The sequence below is a fragment of the Magallana gigas genome, chromosome 2 (genome assembly GCF_963853765.1).
Source record: "Magallana gigas chromosome 2, xbMagGiga1.1, whole genome shotgun sequence".
Classification (NCBI taxonomy): Eukaryota; Metazoa; Mollusca; class Bivalvia; order Ostreida; family Ostreidae; genus Magallana; species Magallana gigas.
This window is the reverse complement of record NC_088854.1, coordinates 33,885,799-33,902,955: the sequence shown is the minus strand read 5'-3', so window position 1 is coordinate 33,902,955 and position 17,157 is coordinate 33,885,799. Positions and strand designations below refer to the sequence as shown.

General features: G+C 34.7%; 2 protein-coding genes across 2 annotated transcripts; both read left to right on the top strand.

Annotated features, from left to right (window-relative positions):
* Nucleotides 1–4,416, top strand: LOC105338661 (uncharacterized). The gene is made up of 6 exons (XM_034447935.2): nucleotides 1–211; nucleotides 483–614; nucleotides 892–999; nucleotides 1,207–1,332; nucleotides 2,975–3,091; nucleotides 3,991–4,416. Exons 1-6 carry the CDS (start codon nucleotides 172–174, stop codon nucleotides 4,059–4,061), a joined length of 594 nt encoding a protein of 197 aa, XP_034303826.1. The 5' UTR covers nucleotides 1–171; the 3' UTR covers nucleotides 4,062–4,416.
* Nucleotides 4,417–14,758: 10,342 nt separating this feature from the next.
* Nucleotides 14,759–17,157, top strand: LOC117681825 (uncharacterized). Its single transcript, XM_066076291.1, has 4 exons — nucleotides 14,759–14,903; nucleotides 15,005–15,074; nucleotides 15,352–15,411; nucleotides 16,015–17,157. Exons 1-4 carry the CDS (start codon nucleotides 14,866–14,868, stop codon nucleotides 16,201–16,203), a joined length of 357 nt encoding a protein of 118 aa, XP_065932363.1. The 5' UTR covers nucleotides 14,759–14,865; the 3' UTR covers nucleotides 16,204–17,157.

Below are 17,157 nucleotides of genomic sequence, written 5' to 3'. Positions count from 1 at the left end.
CATGTTCCAAGGGTTAACTTAACCAAAACTGTCTGGGTTTAGCAGAAACCCAGTTTACCAAGCCCCGCTGATTGTTGTCAAGTTGTCAGGTGCGTCAAAACGTTATCTTGCGTGATGTCATTGCTGGCTATATTTAAATCCAGAGAACTCCTTTGATAGCTCTAACATTGCATGTTAAACGTTCGGACGTGCTCATCCAAACCTGCGCCAGGTAAGACAACATTTTAAGCTAATTGCTGCAAAGAGTTTCAAAAGTCTTTATAAATTGCTAAATTCACATTTAATTATCAGTAAAAAAAAAAATTGACCTGATTAGTAAGTCCAGTTTTAAAGTACGCATTAAAATGGTTTGTTTCGGATATGTCTGAGAGCGATGTGATTTGTAATAAAAAATTATTAATGTCTTCTTTTGATGAATATTTTGTTAATTACATTTAAATTACACACTTAATAACTATAACTGTCAACGCATTTTCTACTAGATCCTTTGCTGTTGGAGACAATGAACCTTTACGGCGTTCTGATCACATATTTGTTGGGGGGCCTGTGGAGTTTGACCGAGGTCACTTCCTACACTGTGTTCCGGAACTTATTCCAGCCAAAGACCAATACCGGTAAGTTCCGATTGTAAGCTAGACTTTAGAAAGATTACGGTGCTCTGTATAATGTCTGTATTTATGTTGTTAATGTCTTTTGCATCTTATATGAGTTACAGCAACTGCAAATTAAAGCAAAAAAAGATAAAATCAAATGTTTCCAAATTGTGCTTATATAATTTCCTCAAGCGAAATCTAGCGATCAGTTGTTAAACCTGTTTCCTTTATCGATACAAGAGTCTTTGCGCAGAAATCCTTTGTAGAGTTTGATTTTTGCTGATTACGTAACTTGCAGGTTGTGTATACGAGGGGCGTGCAATTCCGGACGGAGAATCCGTGGCCCTGCCAGGGTCTTGCCAAACACTGAAATGTTACGGAAACAAGTTTCAGAAATCAAACGAAGGTCAGTCTTCCTGCATAAGACAGTTGTCACATTCACACAACACGTTTCTGCATCATGCTCGCTGCACATTAAAATTAAGGAGGTGGGGGGGGGGACTGGTAACATATCCAATGAAAAAATAAATGAACTGCATGTAACACATTTTAAGTTTAAACAAATGATTCCATTTCGTGCAGTTTATTTTTTATTTTTGGTTTTCTCTTGTAGACTGTGCCACCATAATGTCCTCTACGTTTCGATGTCTTCCTGGGGAGTCCAATGTTGACCAGTCCACGTGTATCAAGTCCACCTGTTTTGTTGACCACCAGGGCTACAGTATGAAGCACACTAGGGGTGAGATAAGTTGGTTTTACAATAAAAAATTAGTTAACAGTGAATACCCCCCCCCCCCCCAAAAAAAAATAAAAAGAGAAAAAACAAACAAACTAATAAAAAAAACCTCGTTGGATTGTAAACGCAAACTCTTAATTTATCCTTGGCATATACTTTCTGTTTTCGGAAATCTTTGTGGTTACTGTATAGTATCTAAGTATGTCGCAATAGAAATGTTAAGCATAAATAATTTGAATACAGATTATGTAACGTAAACTTTACCGGAAAACAAAACCCACCATCACCTGTGATCGTGCCATATATATGCAGCGTGTAGTGTAAAAATCAGGCTTAGTGTATTAATTATTATATCATTAACGGATAATTACTGTTCTACATCTGGACGAAGCATTTAAATCTGTAATAGTTAATTCCAGAAAATCTGCAAGATAATGTTAATTTTTAACCAAGGAAATGATAATGAGGAAAACGGTGCAGATTTTATTCAGAATTCAATTTATATAGAAGTACTATTAAGTGATTTTGTAGTTCCAACAAGATTTATTAACCTTATCACCTTTTCCTGACAAAAAGTTTTGCAGTATTAGTATCACGATTGTCATTAGTACATGCAGTTTGTATTAAAACAGTGCTTGTACCTATGACGTTCATGTTTATTCACACTAGATTACAACAACACCATTATAAAGAATATTTTACCTTGAAAACCATTTTAAGCAAATTTTTGGGAAGAAAAGTGAAAATATCCGAAATAAAATTACTGCAAGGAAATTGAAATAGTGAAATGGCTATCTTTTGAAAGACGCAGTAATTTGTTACTGAAACATGAACGAAATTAGCACCCCGATCACGTGTGAATCAAACATCTTGTTTAATTATTGTAATTAGAAAAAGTTTAATGAGGACTTTACTAAAACACAATAATAACGAAAGTTGACTTTCGTATTCATTAAGAAATTAAAACCTAACAGGAGAATTTCAAAGTCATGACCTTAGCTGTCTTCAATTCCCGTCCTGTCAATCAATCAATATGTATGTAAATGACGAAATTATAAATACGGCTTACATGTATATATATAGATTGTGGTGACATAAAATGAAGAATAAAATATGTATATATATTGGTAACATTTACCAATCAATATCTTAAAAAAAAGAGCTAATTGACTTCATACAAACCAGAAATTACCTTGACAAATTTTACGGTAAAATTTTGTGGGGTACGAAAACCTGGCTTAACAATGCAGTGCGTTATCAATAAAAAGTGAAGTACCACATTACATTATGTTTATCCAATTTCCCAGACTATAAAAAGAAATCGGTCCCTTCTCCCTTTGGACAGACTAATGTTGGTCACCCTGACACTTTGACAAATTCTTTAAAACTAACTGACCACCATTTAGAAAAATTCCAAACATCGCATTTAAATCGTGAATATTACCAGTATACCGTATGCTAGTATTCGATTATTTTCGTTATGATCTATTTTCGAAATTACACAAACTTTGTACCACGCGTAAAAATCCCTCACCGTGGAAACTAGTACATGTATACGGTATTAGGAATTTGATCTGAAAAGAGTACAGTGGTAGTTAGGTAAAGTGGGGAATTTTCTCCATTGAACTTTTTTACATGCTTACAGGGTGCAAAATTAACGGGAAGTGTGTGTTTCCGTCCGACTTCAAGGATTCCTTCGGACTGCGGTTCCTGTGTCACAGAATGACGTGTACGGGTAAAGGCTTCGTCCGATCTCAGCGGAGTAAGTGTTCTATATAGTGTGTTTGTAATTTACCATAGCTTATAATGTGTATTGTAGTTACAGGTAGGCGAATAAACAAATCATTCTTCAAAAAGTAAATACACAAAACGATATATTTGAGTGAAAACTCTACAAGACATTTTCAGTAAGAATTTCTTTGTTTTGATGAAAGACCTTTAAAATTTTCTGTTAACATCCATTTGATTTTGTGGGTGGAACAATCGAAAAGTTTATTGCTATATATATGATATTTATGTTCCAATTTACACAACGGGAAGTCTTTCAGTAAACAACACGTACTTGTAAATTCAAGGCTTCTGGTCTAGACATGCAATTAATAAAAAGACATCAAGAATGAAAGAAATTTAATTAATTAATTAAGCTTTAATTATGTCACTTGACATGTTCTTCACTTCTAAAAACCAAGAAACATGGAATTCATTACCCAAAAGTGTCATCATGAAATATTAATGACCATCATTGCAAAACATTAATAATTTATGACAAATCAAGAGAGCGAGAGTTCATATTGTCATCAAATCACTCGTCTTCTCTATCCAATGCAAATGCAAACAGTTCCTTAAAACAATATCATATTCATTAAACCAATTGATTTGTCAGTTTGACAAACTTGTATTGTTTATGATACAAACGTCTTTTTTTTCTCCAACGATCCAACGATATGCTCTCATGAAGATCTTTTTGATATATTTAGAACTGATGTACTTTTCACGAGCAACAATCAGTTATGTATTTTAAGACAACAATGAGACTTTGTTAAAAAAAGGGCTTCATATATTTGCCCTGAGAAGATTTTTTGTTTGACCAAAATTCTCTTTGGGATTGTTTTGTCAGTATGCATAATATACCTATCTAAATTTGTGCCTTGTTACTTATAGAATCTTTGTGTTCCAAAGACGATCTATGTCGTACAACGCAATGGATTGACGCATTCAAATGTAGGGACTGAAGCATAGGAATGTAGCAACTGAGGCATAGAGATGTAGAGACTGAGGCATAAATATGTAGGGACTGAGGCATAGAGATGCAGGGACTGAGGCATAGAAATATAGGGACTATTGCTAAACTGAATTGAGCATATTTTATTGCATACAACATATACAATACACATTCGAATGCATAGACTGACTCAGATACATAAATATGTGAAGAATATTAATGTAAGGACTTGGGCATAGAAATGTAGGAACTAAAGCATACTCAGTAAACGTAAGAGCAAAGTTGTTTATGTCTCTCAAAGACCATTGTTAATATGTAAATGATACAGTAATGTTATGTACATGTGAGAGAGAGAGAGAGAGAGAGAGAGAGAGAGAGAGAGAGAGAGAGAGAGAGAGAGAGAGAGAGAGAGAGTTTTTTTTTTTATTAATTCTTCTGTTTGTTATTTTTCATTTTTAGTTTACACAAGTTTTTTAGTTGTTATGTTTATTTAAGAATTACTTGTAAATAAAGGGAAAAAATATATTTAAAAAAAGCTTACTGGTTTTGCAAAGTGCCAGAAATTCTTGGCCTCAAAAGTTTGGAAATAAATGTACACAGTTGGCTGCGTTCAAGATCGTAGCTGCTGCGTGAGGCTACGTAGCAGCTACGTTGTTGAACGGTAAGCTAACCTAGCCACTACGTAGACATTCGTAGCTTAATTATTTTATATGGCTACCTTATTAACTACTTTGTAACAAAGATGAAATCTATTTATTTAGGGATATTTTGTTCATCCTATAAGTTAAAATGAATTTTAAAATGTATATTTACGCTTGAAATTAACAAAGAACGTTGATGCAATTAGTCTTTAATAGACTATTTCTAACTTCAAATCAGATACCTAGCGACTAACCTAGTGGTCCGTTCAATAGACCTATATATTTACAGCCTAGCTGCTACGAACTTGAACGCAGCCCAGGTTTTGCTTTCCTTTGAGCTGAAATGCCACATAACACGTGACTGCCGGTGTAATGAAGAATAATGACCCCCGTAGAATAATGACCCCCCTAGCTGAAGAATAATAGGATTTTTCTGAAGAAAAAAGACCCAGGGGTTATTTTTCTTCATGTTAAACATGAAGAAAAATGACCCCCATAACAAATGACCCCCCCCCCCCCCGTAAACGTGAATAGACATTGGTTATCCCGTATCCAAGATATGACTTTGAAATTACTTAATTTTTCACTCTGTTCAACTGATTTTGAAGTTATAAACACCTAACTTGTAAATAAATCGCTGTATATAGTTTTTCTTATCTGTAGCAAGCACACGCAAAACACTCTTACATTGCCACAAATTGATTGTTAACAGTTAAGTTACTTCTCTCGTCGACATACGGCGGGAAATGACACCTATAAAGAAAAATTCATACACAATGAGGATATTGTGTGATAATTAACGAACAATAATCATGAAAGAATAATTGTTGTAATAATATAAGCAATATTCATTGGTGAATGAATTGTCAATCGAAGAATGATACATGTATATATCTTTATGGAAAAAGACTAAGGGGGCAGGTAACGTAGGAATATGAATATTTCTAATATACATTTCTTGGGGAAAGTGATTTTTAAAAAAATCATTCTGCGTTAGTTTTGTTTTCTTCTACGTAATACATGAACATCAATATTCTAAACATTTGTTGTAATGTTGTATTTGTGATCATGAATAGACTTTATTCTTTTAGAGCAAATTTGTGAAGAGTACCTGACTATAGAAAATCTTAATAGATAATAAACACTGATCGATTATAATAAGAAAAGATCGTTTCTAAAAGCGTTGATAAGAGGTTAGGGCCCATGTTAGGGGTTTATATCCTGCTTGATTTTGATCAAACGATCTTTATTGTATCCAAAGTTACCAATGCTCATACAAATTATTGATGCATTAATCATCTTGATATTAACTAAACTTACTAAAGTATGCCGAGGATAAAGTAAAATATATTTTCTGTACGAGTACTCTCAGTACTTTGACGATTTTCCTTATTGGCCGTTAACCTCTACTGGCGTAATGGCTGCTGTCAGTGCCTACTAACTTCAGCTTGGTTATAATGCCTAACAGTTGAGTAAACGTTTCATAATTTTGGTTTCATCATTAATTCTGGGTGATGCTCGTGTATACCCAGCAGTTTGTATTGTGGAAATCCTCAATGCAAGTATATTTCATGAACAATATGAAGAATATAGAAGATGCGACGGCGAAGCGCGAAGATGCGAAGACGAAAGTGCTAAGTTGCGAAGGCGAAGAAGTGATACTATTACCGCTTCTTCGCCTTTGCAACTTCGCACTCTCGCCTTCGAATCTTCGCGCTTTCGCCTTTTTAGCTCACCGAGACGAAGTCAATGGGAGCATATGCTATGCCCCCGGCGTCGGCGTCTGGAGCTGGTTAAAGTTTTAGTTGCAGCTCCTGTATCTAAGCTATTACTTGTCCTCTCTTTACCAAAGTTACATGGATGATGGATCTGGACCTACTGAATCTGGTTCCTAACTTTCAGATGCTGAAGGAGGTTAAGGTTTTTGGAGCAGGTTAAAGTTTTTGTTGCAGGTGCCTTTAATAGCAATATCTAAGTTACTGCTGGTCCGTACTTCACCAAACTTGCATGGGTGGTGTGTCTTATAATACTGACGCACCAGACAGGCTTGAGTGCTGAATCTGAGCTAGAGGTTTCGGATGCTGGAGGAGTTTAATGTTTTTGGAGCTGGTTAAAGTTTTTGTTGCAGGTGCCTTTTAATGATAATATCTTAGTAACTACTGGTCCTAACTTCATTAAACTTGTATGGACGGTGCGTCTTATAATACTGATGCACCTGACAGGCTTAAATGCTGAACCTGAGCCACAGGTTTCGGATGCTGGAGGAGGTTAAGATTTTAAGAACTGGTTAAAGTTGTTGAAACAGGTGCCCACTGATGATGATATCTTAGTTATTACTTGTCCTAACTTCACCAGACTTCCATGGATGGTGCGTCTTATGATACTGATGCACATGACAGGCTTGAATGCTGAGTCTGAGCCATAGGTTTCGGATGCTGGATAATGTTAAGTTTTTTGGAACAGGTAACATGTATAATAGATAACAGTACTATTTCAAACATCGTAGCTGATTAAACTGTAATATGAATGAATCGCAGAGGTAACTTCAGATGCAGAGCTTGATCTCCATTATCAAGGATGCTCAAAATATATATCTTAGTTATTGCAGGTCCTAACTTCACCTAAACTGAATGGATGGTGTGTCTTATGATACAGATTCACCTGACAGGCATGGATGCTGAATCAGAGTCAAAGGTTGGAGATGCTGGACGAGGTAAAAGTTTTAATTGCAGTGCTCTCTGATGATGATACCTTATGCTGAATCTGAGCCATAGGTTTATGATTCTTGATGAGGTTTAGTATTTTGGAACAGGTCACATGTTTTATAGATGATAGCTTGCATAGTTGATTTAACTATATTATAAATGAAACGCAGAGGTTGCTACAGATGCAGAGCCTGATCTCCATTATCAAGGATGGTAAAAAAAATCTCCTACCTCACTCAAACCTGCTTGATAGATATATGTTGTTGTTGTTAAATGATGTAACATAATTCCTATGATATAGTATTGTATGATATGAAACACACTTGTTTAATAGGATACAATATAATACCATATGTCATACTGTAAAACGTTATATGATACGATAAAATATTGTATCATTTTTTTTAAATATTTTATGATATGATATTGTATCATGATATTGTTATCTATAGTATTAAATATTATGATACAATATTGTATAATATTATATTATATTGTATTATTTATTGATTATTTAATCCAATGATGCTATTACATATGATATTGCAATATTTAATATTGCATCCTATGATAAAATATTGTATATTCTATTATATTGTATCATACAGTATTGTATAATATGATATTGGTTTCTGTAATATAGAATTATAAAACATGAAATTTTATATATTATATTGTAATATTATAAAATATCGTATCATACGATATTGTATAATGTAATATTGGTTTATATTATATATTATCATATCACATGAAATTGTATTTTATGATATTTTGATATATATTATTGTATCATATGATACAATGTGTATAGTATGATTGAATTTTTACTAATTTATTATTAATTACTATAAATATTTTACTTTATCCCATGATATTGTATCATTTGATATGATACAATGTTGTATTAAATTATATTTTATTATATAATACAATATCATATTATGTATCAAATACGATACAGTATCATACAATACAATATCATATTATACTATTTACATTCACTTTCGTTCCCTCTATTAAATTGCATTGGTTGATTTGAGTGATATTTACGCATAATACAGAAGACCCAATCACCAAATCTGGTGCGTATGAATACATTCAGTATTCCTTCAGTATATCTCGAAGAACAAGAACTGACTCTTCTCGCGACTTCAAACCAGATAACGACCTGATATTATACTTACGCTGATAAATATCTCATTGATGTAAATATATTTTGACAGTTAAATGAATTCAATTGATTAATTTCTTAGTATATCAAGAGTAATTTCATTAAATTACAGAAAGAAAAATAAAATTGTGTTATTAGAATATAAAACGATGTGCACTATTTTTGTCAGGATATTTCGGCTGTTCAAGTGGCAATTCCGTTAATTTCGCAATACTCATTGAATAAAACAGAGCCTTTTAAAAAAATCATATTTGCGGGAAGGAAATACATGTTTAAAAAACGTAAATATAAGCATGGAACAATAATGATTCAATGCTTAATTATACAATGTAACATCATATGTTTCAATGTTATGATGTATTATTGCAGTATGATATTGTTTCATATAATACTATATTGTATTATGTTTTATGATATTGTATTGTTTGATCAAATATAATAATGTATAACACAATACAATGTCATATCATACGTTACAATATCATATCTCACAATTTTTTTTACGGTATTTTATGGTATTATATGATATATATTGTAATTATGATAGGATGCAATTTTAATTTTATATTATTGTATTGATTAACATATGAACATATGATTATCATACAATTTTTAACAGATAATATACGATATTGTTTCAAAACAGAATCCATGAATATCCAAGATCATAAAGGATGGTTTTCATATAATATGATAAAGGTGGTCTTATAAAGGTGATGCCTTATAAAGGTGATGCCTCGTCTCGGTGAGCTTTGTAATCTGTGATTACCTATGTTTTATAATTGCGGAGCTCTCCATCGTTTAAAGGGTTCCGAGGCATTTTTTTTTGTTATAAAATTAATAAAATAAAATTATCCGGGGGGATGGGGTCAGGACTCCCTCTCCCCTTTTACTGCGTGAAATTATTAATATTGAATTTTCCGGGGGGGGGGGGGGCAGATCTCCTCTCCCCCTCCAGATCCATGCATGAGCAAGGAGTGTCGCATAATGAAATAAGAATGTTACTGTGTTTAGTCCACGATGAACAGACGGCTGGTAAGTGACAGACGTCTGGAAGTGCTTATGTACACATTATACATGTATATGGCGGACATTAAATTTTGTGTGGAGTAGATAATGATTAGGCATAGCCAGCACTGGTAAACATATATGTTACATGTACACATTAAAATATTTATAAACATTCATAGTAAGCACGATGGCCTAGCGCATGCGTACCAATAATAGCATGGATTAATCGGAAAACCTTGACGAGTAGTACGGTGCCTGTATTAAATTCTATGTAATCGACCGAGACTTGCTGAATGCAATAAAAAAAGGCGAATGCGAAAGTGCGAAGATGCGAAAGCCAGAGTGCAAAGTTGGGAAGGAGCGATAGTAGTATCGCTCCTTCGCACTTTAGGCATCACATCTTCGCGCTTCGTCGTCGCATCTTCGCCCTTTTGCTCCTTCGCCTTCGTACTATCGCCTTTGCAACTTCGCATCTTTGCCCTAAGGTCGAAGTGGTCCTATCGGAACACCATAGATATATGTAAATGTAATTGTTAAGATGACAACCATACCCCGATGCAATACGTCAATATCTTGTTATAACGGAAGGATTTTTTTATTTTCTAAGATATACCCCTTCATTTACTTTAAGTTTATTTGAATATGAATTTTAATTTCTGTTACTTTCTGTAAACTGCAGCAGTAAAAATTACAATACTGTAAAGACTATTTCACAAATAATAAAAAAATATACTGAAAAACTTTAATCTATAAGGGGGTCATTATTCTACAGGGGTCACTTTTCTTCATGTGGAGTGTGCTCATTTTTATGAAAATGACATTTATTCTTCAGGCAAAGGGGTCATTATTCTACGTAGAAAAATGACCCCGGTCATTATTTTACGGGGGTCATTATTCTTCATTACACCGGATATATCTCTATGTCCGTCGGGTGAGAACTTATATTCGGCAATATGGCCGACGTTTCATAATATTTTATACAGAAACCGCATTTTGTAAGTTCAGTAGTTGCCCTCTGAATCGACGTCACTTTGTTGTGTCTATAGCATAATAAAATAAACGGCAGCGTCGATATTTGCTCAAACCTCTGCAAAGAATAGCAAAATAACGTTCAAAATTAAATATACAAAAAAAACCATTGCAATTAAACAAGGGCGCAGCGAAGACTATTTGAAAGCTGGGAACGAGAATTTTGAAGACTTTGATCGTGTTAAACTGAACGAGATGTAACGCCAATTTTACGAGAATTTTCGAAGATCATAGCTTCTTGTGAGAAAAAAAAAATGTCTCATTTGATACTAAGTCTTTTGGAAAACAAAACACTCATTATGTTAGTTACTCTGAGCCGTCTATGAGATTTGTCAACCCGATATATTTCCGTAGTCAGTTAGTCAGTAACAAACCTAATACATGTAAGTAATTGTAAACAGATAATAATAAAGTACGCGAGACAGCGAATTAAAAAAAACCCAACAACAACAACAGACACTGGAAGGACCAAAGTAGGAAAAAAATACGGAAATTAATATAATCTCAAGCAAGGTGTCGTAAATAAAAAAAACCTCACAAACATAACCAAAAACACAGCACGTTTCCCATCAATAATGAGCAAAAAGCAAAAATATCATCGATGGTTTAAAAGGAGTTGTCATGTTGTGAATTTTGTATTTACTGCCGGTAAATTCAAAATTCACAACATGACAGTTTATAGGGTTTCATTAGAAGATATAGTCGTTAATGACCAAGACATCAAATCAAACAATTGGTTTGTTGATATCTTAATTCATTAGCAATGATTGTTACAAAACTTTTCAGTATCATTAAGAATAATTCCAAAAGTATGAACACCAGACACCTTAAAGCCATCGATGAGTTCACCCTATGCTTCCAAATGTCACAGCTCCTCCGTTTACTATGACGTTTTCTGCATTTATTGTGCAGCTACAAGCTAAAGCAAAGTTATAAACGCACATGATTTTAACCTTTGAAAATTGTACGTCCACCTTTTTGTTACCAAGTTTAAAGAAATCTTACCAGCAGACCTTTTCTTGAGTCTGCTGACCGTCCGTCCTTTAATGACTTTGTAGCCCTCTTGCACTCTTTTCCTTTGCGTTTTCATATAACTACCATGTTGTAAATCATGAATTTACCGGGTAGTGTGACGGGAGTTGATTTTATCGATTATCATTTATTTTATATAAACTTATCTTGCATGGCAATTAGTTTCTAGTCTGTATTTGAATTACGCACTTTTTTATTATATGAATTTTAGAATTTTCCTACAAGAATTTCGAGAAACCCCATATGAATCATGTTGTGTAATATTTAAAGATAGATTTCAAACTATGTATTAGTAATCGAAGCAATTCAAAAATTTTTATGGATCCAAGCACTATTGATATCGAAATATAGTCTCGTTCAACCAGACGCTCGGCTGTCTCCGTTAATCTCCGACAAGCAAGAGAACCTTTCTGCTTGTCGGAGATTTACGGAGACAGCCGAGCGTTTGGTTGAACGAGGCTATATTAAACTCTGGCGTAGGAATACATGAGACTATAAAAATATCTTAGTTGTGCGTATTACATAAAATCTTACTATTTTCAAAGTTTCCTTGAAAAACAATGCTTCAGCATACATTACTTTGAATTTTTCTATTATTTTCAAGAACTAAGTCTTGTCAGCGGTGATGATTTGTGCTTAGGTCCAAACACTGTTTCACTTTCGGTTTGCCAGAGTAACTGCATAGGAGAGTTGATTAAAATCAACTCCCAAATATGACATGACAACTGCTTGTCAAAATTAGGCGTGTTCTTTATTTATTTGCAAGTCTCAAATATCTAATTTGTTTTATCCCGTTCTCTAATACCCTGATTCGTTCTAAGATCTCAACGTTCAAATCTCTAACGACTTCTCTCAAATATCATTTTTGCTAAAAGCACCTTGGCCACATTTCCTATGGCCTGTTCTGTGTATTAACAGAAAGTCTCTGCAGTTATGCAGACTATTAGGTCATGCGTCTCCAACAAACACTTTGAAAAAGAATGCAATTCAATTTAAACGCTATCATTTTGCCATAGTATGTGTAAGACTATTCTTTTCCATCCACAAAATTCATTGATGCATTGATTGAAATCAAAACATGTCACAATATATAGTGCCTGTTTTTTGTTGTTTTTTTTTTTATTTGGGGGGGGGGCGGGGGGTAACCCCCCCGAGAAAACCATTGTCACAATGTATATATTATTATACCTCTGAGAATATTTTCTATTTGAAATTTCGTCGAATAAACATGATACAGTGTATCCCATCTAACCATGGAATAGCTTTCGTTCTATCTGCCCATGGTGAATTTGTAGCCATCAAAACTATTAGCCAGCGGCATTTGATTTTCATAGTTTTTAAACTCGAAACTTTGACGTAATTCGAGTCGCAAACATTACATTCGAAGTCCGATAACTCATTTTATCATGAAGAAAACATGCAAATCGACAAATAAATTTTTCTTCTGTAGGAAGCAACTATTTGCTGTCACGGGGGACAATTATTTGTATATTCATGTTTATAAGGTGACATATAGGTCCGATGGGCCGGGTGTTTATTCATTAAGGCATTATATCATATACATGTATCTTTATTTGTTCATAAAACACGTCACTATAATAATTCATTTACTTACTTACTTACATATAATAGCCTAATTATATAATTTGTTTTATTTGGCAACAGAAATTTCTGCTCTGTCATGCACTTATAAAAATCCTGAAGACTCGCATCATGCAGTCATGTGTAACCTGGACATCGTAATCATGTAAATAGGCACAAAGTACTAGTGAATTGTACCTCAAGACCTGTATTAGTCTTCATGCATAATAATTAATGTGTTGACAAATCTCCGAAGACAAAGTAGTCATAAGGGATGTACATATAAGACGAATGGCCACCCGAGACTGATATCCTTCATAAATTATTTTGCCGTTTATCAAAAACAAAACAACGAACGCATTCTTTCATCGCTTACATGCATTATCATAGGACGGTATTTTGCATCATTTATTCTTATAAGATTAATTGCAAAGCAAAATGGGGAAAGATGCCATACCAAATAGATGGGGCGCTAATTGAATCCCATACCAGCGACGCTACACATATAAAACACACGATCCACAGGGGCCGAGCCCGTTTTAACATTAATTTCAATGTAACCATATAAATAAAGATTGGCCCCTGTGACACGATCTACCTTAATATTTATGAGCATAAAAACAGGCGTGGATGCAAAAATCAAAACGGGTATGGTACATTGTGTAATTGAGGAATCGGAGCTTCAGAGCGGTGCCGGACATCTCATCGAAAGACAACTCGCCGAATGCGACAACTCATCGAAAGTCAACTAATCGAAAATAAAACTCACCGACGTGACATGTCAACGAAAGACATCTCGTGGATGACGACAACTCATCGATGAATTTTTTTCGATGAGTTGTCTTTCGATGAGTTGTCATAGACCCGTGGTAAGATTCATCGATATTTTTGGAACGAGTTGCGATTAACCCAATTGGCTATAATTCCATAACCAACTCTCCGTCACACACAGATTGGGTGAAATTTTGGAATGCATGTAAATCAAACTGAATTATGCTTTTTCTGAAAAAAAGAAGAATGAGGAGTTATTAGCAGATAAGAGAATATTTCAAACACAAAATTTATTGACCTATATTTACATTCTACTGTGTTTTTCCATTAAATTCCGTGATGTTTAAATGCCTCTAAATGCAACAAGTAGTCAAAGGTCAAATTGACGAGTTTTATTATGACGTCACAAACGTTGAACGCTGTAAACTGCAACGTCACAAGCGAAAATCAAAGTTCACGCTTGTGGCTGTTACTGTGGCTCTTCCATTAATGTTAACTTACCCTTAGGATAAGATCGGAATTTTAAGGTATAATTCACATTTGCAGACAAGGCAAGAAGTTAAAAAAATGTAAATATAAGCATTAAATCATGATTTTTTGAAGTATACACTCTCATAACTGCCGCGGTGTGTGCATACAAATTTTCATAACGCGCTAACGCGCGTTACTCAATTTGTATGCACACACCGCGGCAGTTATGAGAGTGTATACTTCAAAAAATCATGATTCAATGCTATAATGTCAGGCTATCCTACTGGGGTCAATCCAATGACGTCACAATGCATGACGGGTTGTGACGTCACAATTACTAAGCTAGTAATAACTTAAGTTTTGTTTGTTTGCGCTGCCGCTAGAGAATAAGTTTTGGATATGTTCGGTTTTAATAAACCTTTCCCTCTCTTTACCAGGTAAGTCGATGCTTAAAAATATTTTTGAAAACAATTTTTCTTATATAAAAGAAAAATTAACAGATATCAGAGCATAAATTATTTATTGTTTTGAATTTCAGAGAGAAGATGGCTGACATTGCATGTCAGATGATGACAGAGCTCGGCCAGACTTGTGGCATGGGGTTTTTGGTAAGCAACCAGTGCCTCGTCTAATTTTCTTCTTTGGTTTATTTAGCTACATTTGCAGATTGAAAAAAAAAATAAGGGAGGGATCAAAGGGATAATTTTTTAGCAGAGAGTGTGGTGTTTCCGAGGCCCCTCCTCAACCTCCGCTAGATCCGCGCTTGAGCTTTGCTATTTGAGTATTCTTTGTATTTGTATATTTACATTATTGAAAGTACCGCATGCAACCTTAGTAATACTAGTACACCAGTTTTAATCAATGATTTGTTCTTCTTTGTTCCAGCCCACCGTTGTGCTGTCAGCAAGCACCATAGCTTTGCTGACCAAGGGGCCTGCAGTAATGGTAAGTAAAACGAACATTTATATGGGTAAAGTTATGTGTATAGGCGTAGTATCTCACGTATTCTGTATCATTTCTAACTAATGCAACCTTATTTGTCAGTTAGGAAAGTCTTATCTTCTGTATGTAACTCAAAAAAGGAAGAAAAGTTCCATTGATAGTGCATGTACCTTGTTGACATCACTGTCAACTCGATTGTTGATTTCAATCAGAAATGTACGACATTGTTTCTTAAAGCATGCATCTATTGCAATATTAGCAATTCTCTGAATGAGTTCAACCCATACCCAATCCCGTTATATATCTGTTAAAATAACACATTGGCAATATAGATGGGGTAGTTATTAGATTCACAGATTTAAGTTACCAAAAATGGGCTTAAAGTATTTATGGCTAGTATAATTATCCCTCGGACCTATTCTCTTTTGAGAGGTGGACAGGCATAGCCTACATGGAGATGTAGGCTATGCCTGTCCACTTCTCAAAAGAGAATAGGTCCGAGAGCCCTCCAACCTTCATTGTGGGGATAAAATCTGGATCCGCGAACGCCTATATCAAAATCTTTTAAAATGAGACTCAAAGTTTCCTCTATCTTTTTAATTTCAGAGGTTCATCACAGAGACGTGGAGACAGGAGGAGGAGGAGGAGGAGGGGAACCCCCTCCACAGATGTGTGTCCCGGGAGTCTCTATCTCCTACCCCCTCCGGCGAATCTCTCCCCTCCCCCAAACTGTCAAGCTGCGTTGACGGGGGGCGAGGCTCAGACCTTGCACCGACCTCATCGACTCCATTGTAGATTTATTCAGATCGTTGTTATACAACCCCCCCCCCCCCCTTTCAGTAACTTTTTAAATTAATTTCAATGAATTAAATCCAAAAGTATTGTACAGAATTTTTTTTTTAAAGTACATGTAAGTACATTCTACATTCCATTTGAAATTCAATATATTTTATAATTTAGAAGATTGTCACATAAATAATTATACTTTCTTCTATTTTTTAAGAAACGTTTGTAAAGGAAACTTGATTTATATTCGTAAATTTGAATTATAATTTGTGCACAATTTTAATTTAGTATCTAAATTCTATTTCTTACTTTTTGTACAATAGCAATTTTTTAATTCGTCCGATAGTGCGTCAATTTGCCATCTAAGAACGGATGGAATAAATTCGGATAAATATGGTAAATTTGTATGTACATGTACAGCCGTCAAATAGCCAATTTGTTATTGAAAAAATAGCGATTACAGCATGTAAATGTCGCTGGGGTGGAGGTTAGGTTGGGGTGGAGGTCACATGATGGTCGGTCAAGGTCTAGCCCCTCCCATCAGCAACCAGTGTGGAGGCTTCTACTACAAACCAGACACCGGCGCCAAGCTTCCCCTATACATCGACACAATGACTAATGTAAAGCTCAGGGTCACCTGAAATTTTCCCTGTTCCAAGGTTCCATATATTTATACATGTATATGCACATGTACAAGATGCGCTGCCATTTCCTCCAATGTGTTCCCATGCCCAACCCCTTCCTGTTCCGCACTGGATTTGAAGGCCTTCGCTCTTTCATAGAAATGTAGTAATAAGGTACGTTGCCTAAAAGTATTAATGTGATAGATTCTAATATTTTTATTTAAGCTTAAGATTTATTCCTTTACATTGTTACAATAATTATCACTGAAATTTCTTAGAAATTATGATGCGGCATTTTTAACGAACATCCTGTGTGTATATTTCTGTGTAGGCTAACCAG